At 39.8% G+C, this 17,115-nt stretch overlaps 1 protein-coding gene across 1 annotated transcript; it reads right to left on the reverse strand.

The window, feature by feature from the left end:
• Positions 1 to 6,683: 6,683 nt before the first annotated feature.
• Positions 6,684 to 16,981, reverse strand: ATP6V0E2 (ATPase H+ transporting V0 subunit e2). The gene is made up of 4 exons (XM_074267564.1): positions 16,697 to 16,981; positions 14,732 to 14,779; positions 11,770 to 11,886; positions 6,684 to 9,664 (listed from the first exon to the last, which is right to left on the reverse strand). Exons 1-3 carry the CDS (start codon positions 16,798 to 16,800, stop codon positions 11,793 to 11,795), a joined length of 246 nt encoding a protein of 81 aa, XP_074123665.1. The 5' UTR covers positions 16,801 to 16,981; the 3' UTR covers positions 6,684 to 9,664; positions 11,770 to 11,792.
• Between the last annotated feature and the right edge of the window lie 134 nt (positions 16,982 to 17,115).

Genomic DNA, 17,115 nt, shown 5'->3' on the forward strand with positions numbered 1-17,115 from the left:
TGGATAGACAGATTGCTAAGGTGGATAGAGAGTTGGTTGAGAAGAAAGCTGAGGTTGGGTACAAGTGCTAACATTTGCCACTTGTTCTAGTCTCATTCCTTTCTCTCATCTGCACCTGTTCAACTTATCTACCAAGAGCAGCTGCTAAGTCTCTGTCCAGCCTTGAACTTTCTTCTTATTCAAAGGGCCAGGGTGTTTTGGGAAAACACTTAGATGACCATTTTCTCTAATTAAGAGAAGCTGGCTTCTCTTTTTTGGGGTCATGTCTTTGCCTATGGGTCCTTATTTCCTTCCTAGTGAACAAAACCACAACTCAGTAATGACCCGGACCTGACTCTACAGGTAGGAGATTGGTTTGTTCCTTCCTTCAGATTTTCTGATCAAGGACAGCTTTCCTCTCTGACCTATCACTCCTCCAGAACAGCCCTCACTCCCAAATTTGGCAAAGTGTGACAGGACAAGCATGTACCTGAGAAGGGCTTGTCAAATACCTAGTAAGTATCTCAAGCAAGATTTGACACCAAAGCCAGTACTCTATGCACTGTCTACCATGGACTTCTTTTTAGAAAGCAAACTCCAGGCTGAAAGGAGAGGATTCCCAATCTGTGGAAGGAACAAAGGGGCTCAAATTAAGAAAATTTTAGTGGGGTCCTAGATAGGAAAAAATGAGGATCCAGATTTAGGGTTCCGAATTAAAACAGACTTTGTAAAGGTTTTCCATATCAGTTATAGAGGGTTCAGTAGAGCAAGGGACCTTCAAAGACCTAGAGAAGTTTCTTCTAGGCTGGGAACAGTATTTTCTCTTCCTATGTGCTTTTTGCCCTGCTTATACTCCTTCCAGATGCTGCCTCCTAGGTCCATTTGTCCCTGCTAGAAAGGACACCCTAACAAGCTGTGGACCATCTATAATCTGCCATTTTCTCCCTAATGTTTCTGTCCCATTCTGGGCATCACTTTATAGGACAGGGACACCCTTGTGAAAAATGTGACAACAGAAGATCAATATAAAACTGACTTTGAAATTATCACTTCTGATTCTATTCATGAAAAAACCAAAACCATGAATTTAGGCCCTGTAAACCTGAAAGCAAATATTCTGGGGGGAGCCTGCCAAATATTTATCTGACACCAAGACCTCCCAACAGCAAGCTCGGGTCTCTCTCAAGTACAGTACGATTACCCAGTATTCCCATCTAACTATGAACCACCTGGGAGATGAGAATATTTCTTACCATGATGTGTTTAATAATGAAACAACCACTAACAAGGTCACTGCAGTGCTCTATGGGGCCCAGGCTTTCTTTGTGTTTGATCAGAAAGTTTCTAATAATGAAAATGTTAAAGATATAGTAGGAACATTGAAAGCTGTAATAATAAAAAAAAATTCCTAGTGTAGCAGGAAATGGAAGTGGAGAAAACTATATAATAAAATCAACTAAGGAATTCAGGTGTAAATTTTATGGGGATTTTGTTCTTGATACTAATCCAGTGACTTATGAAGATGCCTCCCTTCCTAAGCTGCTTAAGGGCCTTGGTATGCCCCTCCAAGTCTGGTTGTACCCTCTGGAGAAGCTGAGCTGCAAGGCTGCCAGGCTGATTCGAGGGATGAGTATGAGCTTGGTATGGGAAGCCCAGAACTTTCTGGAGAAGTTATGTGAGTGTGACAAGAGGTGCAATGACATGCTAGAGGCACCAGATCTCTCAGTCTTTTCTGCAACCAAGGAAAAAATCAGGAGTTAAATAGGCAGCACAGACAGCTTTTACAGAAGGAACCAGCCAAGGTACTACCCCTGATCCAGGCGGGCAGAGCAGAGGAAGATGAGCTAACCAGTGTTTTATCTAGGGAAAGCCAGTCCCCATTCAGCACCAGGAGGCTCTCAGAATTTCTAGCTGAGAAGCTCTTTGAGATGAAGGTGATAAAGTCCTACCTCACCGTTCTGAAGGAGCTGCAGGTCTTATCTGACTAGAATGAGTTGGACAATGTGGTATTGGGCTCTCCCCACAGATTTGTCCTGGTGTTTGCATTCACCTCCTTACAGCAGCAATCCTACTTAGCAGATTGGAAACAGTGGCTTTGGGATCCAGCACCATTGACTCCTGACTGTGAGCAAAAAATTTATTCCTCATGGATCAAGGACACAGAGATAAGGAGAAAAACCACACAATTGGCAAACTCCTTTTTAGCATTTGCCAGGATCAATCGTTCCACTGAGAAGACTCAGTTCATTGTGGCATCTGTCCCAGACCAGGAGAAGCATTTATCTTTATGAAAAGGGACTGCTGGTCCACTCCAACTTTGAGCTTCCAATCAAACCTCCTCCTCCTCCCCAGATAGCAGAGATCACAGAAGACAGTGTTGAGCTCACACTAACCCCAGCATGTGAGAGCAAGAAGATCACTGGCTATCAGGTAAAGTACCAGGTTGTAGGGGAAGAGGATTAGACTATCATCCCTGTATTTGGAAAGCCAGAGATCTTCAAAGTGAATGGCCTTGAGCCTTGCACAGATTATGTGTTTAAGATTTGCAAAGATTTGTGAGCAGGGGCTCAGTGAGAGCAGTGATATGAGCACTACTATGAAAACACTTCCCTCAACCTGTCTTCCTGGGAACCCAAAAGTTGATGTGATGGGACCTCAGTTTGTTACCTTTCACTGGCAGCATCCAAGTGTTGGAACAGGAATCAAGATCAAAAATATAGAATAGAGTACAGAGAGGAGACCAAATCTGTGGGTGTGGATGGGAAAACAGAATGGCAAGAACATAGAACAAAAAATAAGACGAACTATGACATTTTGATGGACTGAAATCTCAGACTGCATATAGGTTCTGAATTTCTGCTGTGTATGATGGTGGCTGGACTAGTGACAGCAGTGGCAAGAGTGACCCAGTGACCCTCTGTCTCACAGAGATTTTGTTGTCCTCAGTTAATAAGTTGACTAAAAGCATATTCCCCAAAATCTTTTAAGATTTTCAGACAACAAAAATCCTGTCATAGCTAGTTGCCATTTTGGGTTGCATTAATAAAGACATGCAGTTCTTGAAAGATGAAGGGAAGCTTTTCACAAACATTTATTCTTAACCAGTACTTTTCTAATCATATCCCAAATCTCCATCATATTAGGATTACTCCATCATACACCCAACTCCAATCAAGTAGTTTGTTGGAAGGAAAGAAATAAGACATGAGAATTTAAAATTTCCTAGAAGGAGCAGAGGAGATGAAAGATTACCTATGTTGATGGTAGAGGGGAAGGGAAGAGGAAGAAAGGCAAGGGGGGAGTTTTAATAGAAATTTTGAAAAGTTTCAAATATAAGCCACTCCTTATTTGTAAAACTTCCTTTATATGTCTAGAGTCTGTTACTTTGGGAACATAAAAAATGCATTGTGTTTATATCAGTTTATGCCCTGAACAATTATATTTGATATACTTGTAAAAGTGAAAGCCTAAAAGCAAAGTAGAAAAATTTAGGAAACTAAAAACCTTGCTTGTCCCCATGAGGAAAAATGAAGGGAAACCTTTACCTCTCTTTTCTCCTGCCTTTTTCTTTTCTATACCTCTTTAGGAAAGTTTTAACATTGCTCTCTCCTAACCTTCTTTTATAAAATAAAAGGGATTATCTCCTTCATAGAAGGTATTTATAATGTTATTTTGTCACACACATTCTCCCTGGCTCCAGTCAATAAAGATCAGTGGTTCCTTATTGCACCCAGGATCCAGTATAATCTCCTCTGTTTAGCTGTTAAAGCTTTTGCTAACATAGCTCCTTCCTGTCCTCCACCAGAGTACTCTCCATGTCTTCAATAATCCAATGACCCTGACCTTCTTCCTGTTCCTAGTTATTTCATTGGATTTCCTTCATGGCTGGAATTCTCTCCTTGAGTATTTCAGCCTCCAGACTTTCCTGGCTTCTTCCCAATTCCTTCCAAGATGTTAAAATGGCCCCTTTTGTAAGAAGCCTTTCCCTCTCACCCTTAATTATGGTGCCTTCCCTCGGTGATTATCTCCACTTTATCCTGAGTAAATCCTGTTGCTTCCCACATTAGATTATAAACTCCTCAGGAGCAGGGATTATCGTTTGCCTTCTTTTATGTCCCCTGTGGTTAGCACAGTGCTTGGCACAAAGCAGGGTCCTAATAAATGTTTCATGATTTGACTATTTTGTCCTGTGGTTTCATTTTCACATGACTGCTCCAATCCAGTTATAACTGATTAAATAATAGGACGTTTCACGTAATCGCCTCCTGATTAATAGCTGCTGACAGGAAGCAAATCCTGGTCACTAGAGGGGTTGGAGATTGGGAGTGGGGGAATGGAGTAAGAATCATAATTATTTCATTACCTCAACCATTAACCACAATATTATCTATAGGTAAAAAGGCCCCAACTACTCTGAAAGGGAAATCAAATTTAACAAACTCTGGATTAGAGGTCCTGCAGTTTTGTCTAAAAGGACTTTCTGTCCATGGGACTGTAGTACAAAAGTGTAGTACAATACCCTTTCAAAAATTGTAAAAATATAGAGATCAAATCTCCTTGTCTCCAGTCCTTGAATCAGAAATGTCTCCTCATTCAGATAAGCCTTGCTAGCTGAAATATTCCCCAATAATCTTTCTTTGTTCTTTTGAATGATTGGTCTTTTCTCTGTTTCCCCCTGCCCCTTCCCTGTGGGAATTTTAAGAAGCTGTCAAAGAAAGAAAAAAAAATCCTAGAGAGAGAAGGGAGCCAGGTGGGCTTCCTGGTCACTTCCCCTACAACTTTTCCGCACCTCCCACATCAGCAGTTGCCCTACTCAAGCCTGTCCCTTGTCTTTGAAACTCTGGAGAAGTGAAATAGGAAGTGGAAAAAGGAACGTTCTAAGAATGGCTCTTTTGAGTTGTGTTGTTTGTGATCAGTGTTTGCTCAAAGGTCTGTACCACACACTATACTTCTATACTACACCCCAATGGCAGAACTATTGCAAACTGGGGCTTCTTAATCTACTTCATCTAATTGTTTTGATTTGTATTTCTCTGGAACATTTTTCCCATTTGGTTATGACTTCTTTACAATTCTTCTCTGTCACATTTTTTGACCATTTATATATTGTAATATAATATTGTATTATATATGTGTGTATGTATACACATACAACAACATACTTCCATTTATATGTTCATCATTTACATATCATGATTACAAAAATCTTAACAGAGAAAATTAATTCAAACGTTTTTTTTTTCCCATTTAACCCATCTATCCTATATGAGAAGCCTTCCAGTATCAAATCTTCAAAGTTATCTGTTTTAACTTTTATAGTTTATGAAATTAAAGAACCAAATTAGCTCAGAGGATGCTAGTGTGAGCAGAGAGTAATCAAAAAAACTAGTTTACATGTTTCAGTATCATCCAAATTACTGGAAGTAGATTCTTTGATATGTATATCTACCAGACTCATGTGTTATTTCTGAATTTACATTTTCTTTTCACCTGTTGATAAATATTCTTATTTAAATCTAAGATGGAATAAGACAAGGGAGATGAGAGAGAGGTCAAATTTGCAAAATATGAAAGAAAAGGTAATGAAAGATAAAGACTGAACTTTCTCTAACCCAAGAAATAGAGTAAGCTCAGGAACCAAGAAGTTCAGAAAGTCTGATGTTTTCTTTGACTTGGACTTTGGAGATCAGCAAAACTTTAGCATTTGAAAATACAACAAAGTTCTGTGACCAGAGGTAAAGTCTCCAGGTTGACCTCAAATATAAAATTACTTGGCTTTTAAGCCTTTTATAACCTGGCAATTAAATGTTTCAGTCTCTTACACCTGATTTTCTTTTATGTACAACTCAGTAAATAATAACAGTAGCAATTATACACTCCATTAAGGTTTACAAAGCATTTTTTGCTAAATCTATTTTATCCTCAAGACCAATACAATACATGACAATTCCAAAGGACTGATGATGAAAAATTCTTTCCAGTCACAGAAAGAGAAAGGAAGAGCTCTGAGTAAAGATTGAAACATATTTCTTCACTTTTTTTCCTTGCTTTTTTTTGCAATATGACTAATATCAAAATACATTTTACATGATGTCACATAGATAATGGACATCCTGCTGCTTGCCTCTCAATAGGTGAGGTAAGAAATGGAGGAAAGGACAGAATTTGGAACTCAAAAAAAATTTAATTAATGTTAAACATTTTTAAATATCTAAAAAATGGGGGGGACTATCCTAGAACATTCTTTGAGAAGGCAACTTGTCCCTAGTCAGCTGGTACCAGAAGTAAGAATTGAATCCAAACCTTTCTAGCTTTGAGTTTTGATCTCTATTATACCACACTGCCTTTCTATTCTACGTCCCATTTAAGTATTTATATACATACTATAGCTTCATGTAGAATGCGAGCTCTTTGAGGTCAGGGCATGGTTTTGCTTTTCTTCATGTCCCCAATATCTGTCACATAATAAGCACTTGTAAATTTGGCCAATAGGACAGAGTTCTGAATAACAGCAGCACAAAGTCATACTTCCCAGAGAACAAACACATCCCTCCCTTTAGCAGGGCCAAAGGGTATAGATTAGACAAAATCACTATAATCAATAGGTTTCATTTCACTGTTTTCTTTGCTCCAAAGGAGTACTTCGTGGTGGGAGATGGGATAATCCAGAATGTGATGTAAAAAACAACAACAACCACAAAAGATGATTTGTGCCCAGATTTATTGAACATTCATAATATTCATTGCACTAAGAATCACTGATCTCTACCACATACAAGAGAGCCAAGGAGGCGCAGAAATGATCAAAGTTCTGTCTGAGCACACCCTTCCAACTCTCTCTGCTCCTGACCTCTGCTTGAAACTGCTGGAGAGGAGAAGGGAGAACTGAATCTGCCAGGAGAGGAGAGTCAAGATTTTCCCCTTAAGGCCAGATGTGGGGCCACTGGGAAACTGCTATCAACCAGCTGCTGTTCCCCCCACTCATCTCTCCTCTACTCCAGGGCTGCAGTATGAATCCTCAGGTCCAGCTCCTAAGCTATTTCCCTTCTCAGCCCATACCAAAAATTTGGGGAGTGAGCAGGAGCCAGAAGAGCAAGCAGAGGTTGGGAAACTACCATCAAACACCTTGGTTTGTTCACCAATCCTAGATCATGAAACAAAAGGGGAACTGAATGCAGTTGGGACAAACACAGACCCAGAGAATCTGAGAACAGACAGATGTTCCTGGTTTGTAGATGTATATGGGGGTGAGAGAGGAGAAGGAGGAGGTAGGAGAAGCTGGTCAACCAGAACCAGAAAATGTGAACAAGAATAGTTCTTTTTACATATCTCATAAGTGTCTTATAAGTGGCAAATAATTAATGTCAAATAAATTAATTAGCAAACAAATAAGAGAACCACACTTCTTTAAGAATCAGTTTGGTTAGGAGAAAAAAATCAGCCTGGAGAGCTGGGTGCTCGGGGTCCTAGCAGCAGAACTGCCATATACTGGATTTTAGTCTTTGGACAATCCTAACCTCTTATTTTCAAATGAGGAAGTGGGCCTAGAGAATGGCTAAGGGCCATCTCAATTCTATTATCCTTACAATACAAAGCTCTAACATTAATTATCCCTTTGGGAAGCTTGATGCTGCCCTAGCTAACGATTGCTCAGAACATAAGACACTATGACCATCCACAGTAAGCAGAAATTACTTGGGCAGAGAAAAAGAACTTCTTGCCTAGAGGGGTGTATGTGCTTTCTCAGAGATATGATCCAAGAGTTCCAACAAGATTCTCAGGTAAGAGGGAGAGAAAGGAGCACCTAGGTTACTCAGTGTCAGCTCCAGGCATTCCATTACATCTGTATATCCCATTATTATTCCATTAGCACTGAATCAAAGATTCAGAAATGGGAAAGCGTCTTAGAGCTCCATTGCCCTCATGTTAGAAAGGAAGATACTACAGTTTAGAAAGCTGAGGTGACTTGCCCATGGTTCCATAAAGGGTCACCTGCACAGCCAAAATTTGGCTTCAAAGGCAGCCAGATCTCTGATTCTAAATTCAGTGCTCTCTCTTATTGCTGTTATTGTTCAGTCATGTCTGACCCTTCATGACTGAATTTGGGCTTTACTTGTCAAAAATAACGGAGTAGTTTTCCATTTCCTTCTCCAACTCATTTTACAGGTGAGAAACATAAGCAAATGGAGTTAAGTGCCTTCCCCAGAGTCACACAGCTAGTAAGTGTCCTAAGTTAGATTTGAACTCAGGAAGATGAGTCTTCCTAACTCCAGGCCTGGCACTTTTTCTGCTTCACCCCCTAGCTACCTCTTTCTATTGTACCATGGGATTAATTATTTACAAGTTGTCATGGGAACATTCTCAAGTCTTTCCCTTCTTCCATCTTGTATTTCCAACTAGTCTACTACTGGGGAATAGCAGAAAACCTGAGATCACATCTTCCACAGATTCCCTAATGCCAATTTTAGTGTTTGGCACCCCCCTCAAAGGAATTGTGGTAACAGACTAAGGGGGTATCTAGCATCTATGTGATCTAGTTGAAAGGGAGTTGAATATATTCCAGAACTCAATGACTAAGAACTTAAAATTTTTTGAGGGAATTTCATTTGTTTTGTTATTGATGTTATTTTTTTTCTCTTCAATTGTTAAAAATGGTTTTCTTCCAATTCTGTTTTCCTGTTTTATTCTAGGCTTTCATTCTTTATATAAAATGAGCATATTCAATGGATGAACAGATCAAGTCACACACAATAAATATATTTGTTCTTTAGCTCTGAAAAGAACATTTAACAATTATTTCATATACTTTTATTTTTTACTCCAATTCTATGTTTTTCCAAAAAAGAAAAGATAGATTCCTCTCCCCTCTACCATGGCTCACAATATCCACAAATTTTATATCAAATTATATTGCAGAATCATAAAGGGAAAATCAAATGTTAAGAGCTAGAAAGAACCTCAGTACAACTCCCTTACAAGGCCAGGAGAGGTTATGACTTGTCCAGGAATATTGCAGGTCTCAAGATTCGTGATCCAAAGTATCTAAGCCAAAGCTTCTTAAACTATGGATCATGACTGCATACGAAGTCTTAAAACTGAACGTGATGGCCATGAAATTATGATTTATTATCAGTAAATGTTTGATTTGTATACCTGTTTTACATACCTATATACCAGAGGTTGCATAAACATTTCTCAGGCTAAAGAGGGTTGTTAGCGGGAAAAGTTTAAGAAGCCCTGCTCTATATTATATATACTCAATCCCAGACCCTAGGAATATCGGATACACTCAACAGAGACCTATCCTCATCTTCCTGTGTTTAAATCTGACTTCAGAGTGTGGGAAGATCTCTGCACTTAATCACGTTTGTAGAAAGAAAAATCACATATTTGGCAGGGGATTAAGTGGGCCTGAAGAAAAAGAGGGAAGGGGTACTAAAAACTGAGAATCTTTTCACTCTGGTCTGATTACCAGTCTCTCTCCCTTGGGCCCCATCTCCCAGGGAAGAGGCTATTTCTTAGAACTGGGCTGGGTTCCTGCTCAAATCCAATGGTAAGGTCTGGGTCTAAGAGGGACTAAATTGAAGAGACGATAGAATACCAAGAACACAGGAATGAAGAAGTGAGAGGACCATCAGGGTTGACCGGGCCTGAAATCAGTAGAAGAGCAAGAGGGCTGGAGAAGCTGAAAAGACAAAGACAAAATGGATATACAGACATGTGTTAATTGGGTTTCCTGTGGCAGCAAACACAATTGAAGTCTTTCTCTATGACCACTTCCCCCTCCCTAGTGCCTCACTTTCCCATGTTGTAAATACTGTGTCTCTTCCTATCCCATGACAATACCCCAGAGAGAGAAAATTAAAATAAAATAAATAAAAAACCCTAGAGGATAGTGCCTTGGATCAGAGCCTTTTCCAGTATGCCTTCTTGTTCCTCTGACCCAGCAAGGGATTAAAATCCTTCTCTTTCTTTAATTCAAATCGAAAAACATTATTAAGCAACTATCATATGCTAAGGGTACAAAGGCAAACATCAAAGAGTTCACGCTAATAAATGAGTACAAAATTTATACAAATTAACATGAAGTAATTTCGCTAATAATTGGGGAGAGGAGGAGTTGGAAGAGGAAAGGTTTCAAGTAGGAGATGGTGCCAGACCTGTGCTAAGGAAGAAGCTGAGGATTCTGCAGAGGGGAGGGAGGAAGTATATCCCACATATGGAACATTTGTGGGAAGACATGAAGGTGAAAGATGGAAAGTCATGTATAGGAAACAGGTAGCAGGCCAATTTGACCAGAAAAGAGAGTGTGTTGAGGGGAAGTAATATGCAAAAATCATGGGAAGGTTAATTTAAATGTCAGGCTGGAAATTTTGTATATTTATCCTCGAGGCAATATGTTGGAGGTGAGGTGATCATATCTGTGTTTTAAATTTTTCTACTTGACCAATATATGAAAGATGAATTGGAAAAGAAAAAATCGTGGCAGAAAACCCAATCAGAAAGCTAAACCTTTTTTCAGGAGAATTTGTGATGGACTGAAATAGGATGGCAACATGATAGGGAGAAAGGGATGCAAAAGATTTCCCAGTGTGGGGACCACCTGCTTTATTGAGCTTTCCCTAATACCCCTCCTCTCATCAATTGTTCCAGAATGCATTGTTGTCTAGACCTCTCCTTTGCCTCCATCACAGGCCATCCTACATTGATGTCAATTCTATTTACTCCTTTCTGATAGATCAGTAATCAGTCCAAAAACATTTTTGCTCTCAGAACAACACGGAGATCTCCAAATCTATGTACATGTTATACCTTCATTAGACTATGAGCTACTTGAAAAGCTCAGAGTTATTCTTTCTCTTCCCTCCTTGTGCCCATTTTTGTCGAACTGAGTTACCTAGAACAGTCTCTGAAAATCTCAGAGAGCAGGGGCTCATTCAGGGGTGGGCTCACCCAGCTCACACCAACTTTTAAGAACAAGTATAAATGAAAGCATTTATACTTCAGAAATCAGTGAGCGATACAAACTAGAGCTTGATTTGTTTTATTGATTAAGCTGAAGAACATGATGAAGAAAATGTTAATATTGTGAAAGACTAAACTCAAAAGTGGGTTCTACTTATCAGAAAAGCCAGTATATACCAGGTTGCCTCATGCCTACTCTAGACAATATAGACAGTAAACTCTGCCAAGGCTTGGATGCTGGGAGGCCCCTCTGGAGTGGGCCATTAGAAATGACCTGAGCTAACTCTGCTGATGTGGGAAAGACTCTCTGTGCTATTCCTCACCACATATACCACTTTCTGTCTCCTATATCTCCCAAACCTATACTTTTAGCTTGCCAGAGGCATCTATTACTAAGCTCGCCTAGGGCTAAAATTTTGATCTGGACCTTGCAATTAAATGACCCAAACCAAAATGTTTCTGCAGTGACTGAGGGAGAGAATATTATATCTCCCATCGAGCTATAGAGTTATTGTGAGGGGTCTATCAATCCCAATGCACATCAAGCATTACCATTTTGAATTTTCTTTAACTTGAACAAAATACGAATGCAATTACTATCATGTGAAGGATAACTGAGAAATTTTTGAGGTTAAAAAAAAAAGGTTCTCATATTCAAAAGACATTGGGAATCTATGCCCTGGAGTGCCTCCTTAAAAAAGGCCTTCCTTCCTCACCCATAAAATGTCAGTGATTTAAGAGTGCAGAAAAAAAAGAAAAGGTCCCTTTTTGCCTGTGGTGGAAAGGGTGGGAGGGCCTTAGGGTCTCCATTGCCCACACTGGTACCTGGGACAGATGATGGCAGTCGGTCACTCCCACAGGAATCGGACATACCAGATGGTCTCATTCTTCATCTGAGGCCCAAACAGAGGATTCAGTTGGGCCAAGATGGCAATCAGCCAGCTACCAGAGGCAAAGACAAGAGGATGAGTTTGAAAGGAGGAACTTCACCCTGAACTCAGACAAATGAGTTTATCTAATGGGATAATTTTTCCATTTAAAGAACTGCTGCTCTCCTGTCAATCATTAGGGCTTGTGGTTTGAATTGCTTTTTTCTAATAATGATTCTGGATTACATGGCACCAAGTACTGCCTTATGACTAAGCACATGAGTTTATGTGATAGTTAGTCCAGGGTTATGTCCATAAATCACTGTTTTCCTTACATGGAGAACTAGCCCATATAGGGTAAATCCATGACTTAACATTAACCAAATAACCCTAGTAGTCCAAAATGACTTAAAATTTCTTGAGAATCTTCTGGGATCTGAACACAAGACTGAACTTTCTGATTAGAGCCTTGGAAACTGAATTTACTGACTCAGGCCCAAGGCTCAGTTCTGCCACTAATTGATCATGTGTCATAAGACAATCAGTCATTCATTAGTACTTATTAAGTGCTCTCTATTTAACAGGAACCATGCTGGTTTCTGGAGATACAAAAACAAACATGAAAGAAGCTTATGTTAAATCACTTCCTTTCCCAGAGCCTCAGTTTCTTCAACTATAAAAAGAGGATATTGGACTAGAGGCTCTTTAAAACTCTATATTATCAGTCTTCAGCTGGGGCACAAATAGAAGTTTGGCTGAGCCAGAGTGGTCATGGGCCAGTTACTGGTGATGAAGGAAAAACAGCTTTCCTGTTTTGTAGACTTGTAGATTTCTGGAGAAAGAAAGTTGGTGCTGGCGATTTCCAGGATCAGGACTCAGACATCACCTGTGCTTGAGTTTTTCACTCCATCCTATTCTGTTTAATCAGGTTAGCCTTCCTAGAGGAAGAGCTATTATTATGGCTCTTTGCAATTTATAACTTTACAACTCTGGGAACTAGGTAGCATGTATATTATTAGCTCTATTTTACAGATGAGGAAAATTGAGGCTCACTGTGATGATGATGATGATAGTAATAGCTAGCATTTATATAGTGCTCTAAGATTTGCAAAATACTTTACAAATATTCTTTATTTTTATTGTCAACCAACCCTGGGAAATGTTGGCTGTTTTACAGATGGAGTAATTGAAGAATTCAGAGGTTAAAATGACACACACAGGTCTCCTGCTTTGGAGTCCAGGGTTTTTTCTACTACATCAAAACAACTACTTAATAGGGGACAGGCTGGAATTCTTCCTGCCAGAGCAGTGATAAAAACCAAAGCAATGAGTCGGAGGGATGAAGCTGGCTTGACCATTTAAAACCCCAGAGAGAAGAGCTTCTATTTCAGGTTCAATCAACTCTCAGCCGCCAAAGGCAATGGCGCCCATCTTTTTCATTAGTCAAGATAGCAATGGCCATCACTGTCTCCATTAACTTCACTTCACCTTCACTCCTTTTCACAGCCATATCTGCTTTATGGAACTCTTATGTTCTGGATAAACTTCTATATTAAGTGACTATGTGTAAATCAGATCATTTTCCCACTTGCTTACATTTTAATGTCAAGACCTTTTTTTCCTTACTGAAAGCAAGACAAATACCTATTCAGTATTCCATCTCCTTGCTTCAACATTTAAGGAGTACTTTCTTCACACTAACTACGACAATATCTGGCATGGAGATCACATTCCCCCTGGGAGAGAGGATGACTTTACTATTATTCCCTAATACCACATCATGTGCAGGTAGGTGGCAGAGTGGGTAATATGCTGGACTTCAAATAAAAAAGACCAGACATCAAATCATTCTTCAAATACTTATGACACAGATCCCTGTGAAAATTACTCAGTTCCTTCATTTGGAAAATGTGGATAATAATAATTAATATCATTATAAGGACCAAATGATATAATATATAATCACTTTGCAAATTTTAAAGTGCTTTTATTATAAAGCCTTATTGTTATCAGTTATTATTGTTGTTGTTGTCACATCACATTATTATTATTATTACCACATAATTATTATTGTCACACCACATCAAGTTCCTGTGTCCTATGAATGTGGGGACCATTGACCAAGAGAGATTTCAGCTACTGGGTAGAGACTCTAGCTTTATACATTTCCTATTTTAAATCATTTGGATCAATAATTCATATTGTCCCCTACTTTAAATTTCAAATCTGGGTAGAATCAGTTGCAGGAGAACAGGCATAGGAGGAATAATCTAGCTTTGCAGGTTGAACACCAGCAAAAATACTGTAGCCTTTCAGGAAGCTGTATTGTGGATATATATCAGAGAGAAACTAAAGCAACTGGTTACTAAGCTAATGATTCAAAGAGAGTAACACCAGAAAGACAACTAATATCCAACTGCCTTGTTGAATAAGTAATATAGTATCACACTGCCTTTCAGTAGCCTGAAGGAAGGCAGCCAATTTAGCTTGCTGCTAATACTGTAATCTCTCCTGTGTTTTATGCTATACTTACAAAGTATCACTTGCAGACCACAAAGGAATCACAAAACAAATGAAAAAATACTTTTGTAATGCAAATTTATCTGGTTTTTAAAGTTAAATTGTCATGTATTGGATTTTCTTAAAGCAGGAGGCGCTTGTAAAATTCCACCTCCCCTTAGAGAACCATGGAACTAATATTAGTGTCAGAGGGACCTAGTGGCCATCTAGTCTCCTCTCTTACCAGCAAACTGTCATCCAAACCTCATATACTTTAGATAGATCAGTGCAACTTTCTTGATGTTTTAAATGCTCAATAGAAGCAAGAAGGAAGTTTGGCAGAATTAAGGGAGTGTGGGAAAGGGCAGATCAGCAAAATAAGTGGTTTGAGGATTTGGACTACCTGGAGAGTTACTTACAACAGGTAACAGCAGACAGCAGTGGTGACCAACATGGTGATGATTACCCTGCAATGAAAGAGGAGAAGTAAAGATGAACAATGACAGACAGGTCTAGAATTCACTTGGAGGGGGCAGTAGAGCCTTGGTGCTAGCCTTTTCCCTATTGCAGCCCACCAATCAGAGGGGTTCCTGAAAACTCATGGAGCAGAGATGACCAAAGGAAGACATAAAGCTCATTGAATTTGTAAAATGTAAGAGTCAGAGCTAGCTGCAGAGCTCAAAATTTAAAGAGAAAAGGGCCACAGAAATAAGAGGCCAAATAGGAGACCAAAAGATGTGTAAAGATATGGGAAAAGCAGGAAAGAAATATGAAATACAGTGAATTTTTTTATTAATATCTCAACTAGTTATTTTTCATTTCCACATGGAACAGAACTTAGAGAGGTCTTTAAAACACATCAAAAGGGATTTTAATCATATCAAAGAAGGAAAAAAAAAACACCTCAGTTCTGTCAGTCAATAAACATTTCTCAAGTGCCTACTGGTTTTCAGGCACTACTGAGATATTCCAAAGAGTAGAGATAATTTGGCCCTGAAATTAGTTGCAATGAACTGAGGAATTATCTACTTCATAGGAAATTAGCTCACAAAAGTTTTTTTTTTTCAATAACCCTGGAAAACTGGGAGAGTAGGTGTTAAAGCTGAAAAACATGCAGCCCAGAGAGTGTTAGCTTCTTCAAGACAGGCACAATGTAAATTTTTTTCATTTTTCTATCTCAAATGATTCACAAGGTACTTTGCACATAGTTACTTAATTGGTGTTTGTCAAACTGAAATGACTCATCCAAGATGACATGGCTAATAAATAAATGGCAAAGTCTGGTCTTCTCCATTATACTAGGCTGCCCAAGAGTGAAGTCTCAATAGAGCTCTGTTTGTCTGGCCAAAGGTTAGAGGTGGATCTACCAGGTAGCCAGGAGTCATTCTCTTTACCCAGCTCCTCGCCTGTGGAGTAAACAGTCATTTTACAGAAGCATGGCTCATTCTGACTTCTTGCTCTCTTAATTCTTGTGACAACCCTCCCCACCCCAGGAGCTAGTAACTGATATACTGGCTGCGTGATCCTGAACAAGTCACTTCAACTTGTCTGCCTCAGGTTCCTCATCTATAAAATGAGCAGGAAAAGGAAATGGCAAACCACTTTAATATTTTTGCCGAGAAAACTCTAAATGGGGTCGTGAAGAAACCGACTCGAGAGAAGCAATACAACACCAATTTTCACTATTGATCTGGCATCATCCTTTGGGGCAGGTAATCCTGTCTTTCAATTCAACAAGCAATTATTTTTTATTATAGCTTTTTATTGACAGAACATATGCATAGGTAATTTTTCAACGTTGTCCCTTGCAATCACTTCTGTTCCAACTTTTCCCCTCCTTTCCCTCCACCCCCTCCCCTAGATGGTAGGCAGTCTCATACATGTTAAACATGTTAAAGTATATCTTAAATACAGCATATGTGTATGTATTTGTACGGTTCTCTTTCGACACGCAATTATTAATCGTTTACTGGATGCAGAGCACAATATTAGGCGCAAAGGAGTTAACTACAAACGTTAACTAAGGTTTGATATGGTGCCTGCCTTCAAGAAGCTTACAGAAAAGAGCTTTTTCTTTGATATCCATCTCTACAGTTTATGGGCCGGGATGGAGACACTACACGAATTCAATAAATCTTACTGAATTAATTAAATCAGTGACTGAGGTGAAGAAATAATGCAATGATGGAAGATGAAGTGGAAAGAGCTGTGGGTGGGAATGGGTTTTAAAGTAAGGGAGGGGCCAGGGGCAAATGAAAAGGTGACCTGGTGATTGACAGGTAGGAGCAGGAATAACTCAGGCAATAACAGGGCAGGAGATAATAACCGGGAGTAGGGATCTGGGACTCACGAGCGCTTGGGGAGACAGAGGGGTTTCCTCTTACCCGCGATTGGGCCCCTTGGGCACGAACCAAGGCCCGGCAATCCCGATAAGGCCCCAGAAGGTGGTGAAGATAATCACCGGGACAGCGAAGGAATGAGCCGTCATGGCCGGAGCGGGCTGGAACCAGAAGGAATATTCAGGGACTCGTTAGGACGGAGCGGGCCCGGGATGGGATGCACAGGGCCGGAGTAAAAGGCTCGGAAGCAGAACCCCAACGGCAGCGTCGGATTTCTCTGCCTTTGATTAAGCACACAGATTTAAGAAATCAGCGAGCGCAGCCCTGAAGCATGCGCAGTAGCTGTCCTCAGCCTCAGGCTGAGAGAAAGCCAGGAGGTTTTAGGACCCTGGTGGAATTCGCGAGATTGGTCCCTTCTTCAGCCTATGCACCAGTTTTCCCAGGCAAGCCTGGCAAGGGCCGAG

This window comes from Sminthopsis crassicaudata, chromosome 5, assembly GCF_048593235.1.
Source record: "Sminthopsis crassicaudata isolate SCR6 chromosome 5, ASM4859323v1, whole genome shotgun sequence".
Lineage (NCBI taxonomy): Eukaryota > Metazoa > Chordata > Mammalia > Dasyuromorphia > Dasyuridae > Sminthopsis > Sminthopsis crassicaudata.

Excerpts from the sequence above, each read along its gene's own strand:
- ATP6V0E2 (XM_074267564.1), bottom strand. The coding sequence starts at position 16,800 with ATGACGGCTCATTCCTTCGCTGTCCCGGTGATTATCTTCACCACCTTC. Across the intron at positions 14,780-16,696 it reads CCCAAGGGGCCCAATCGCGG|GGTAATCATCACCATGTTGG; the intron begins GTAAGAGGAAAC and ends CTTTCATTGCAG. Across the intron at positions 11,887-14,731 it reads GCTGTCTGCTGTTACCTGTT|CTGGCTGATTGCCATCTTGG; the intron begins GTAAGTAACTCT and ends TGCCTCTGGTAG.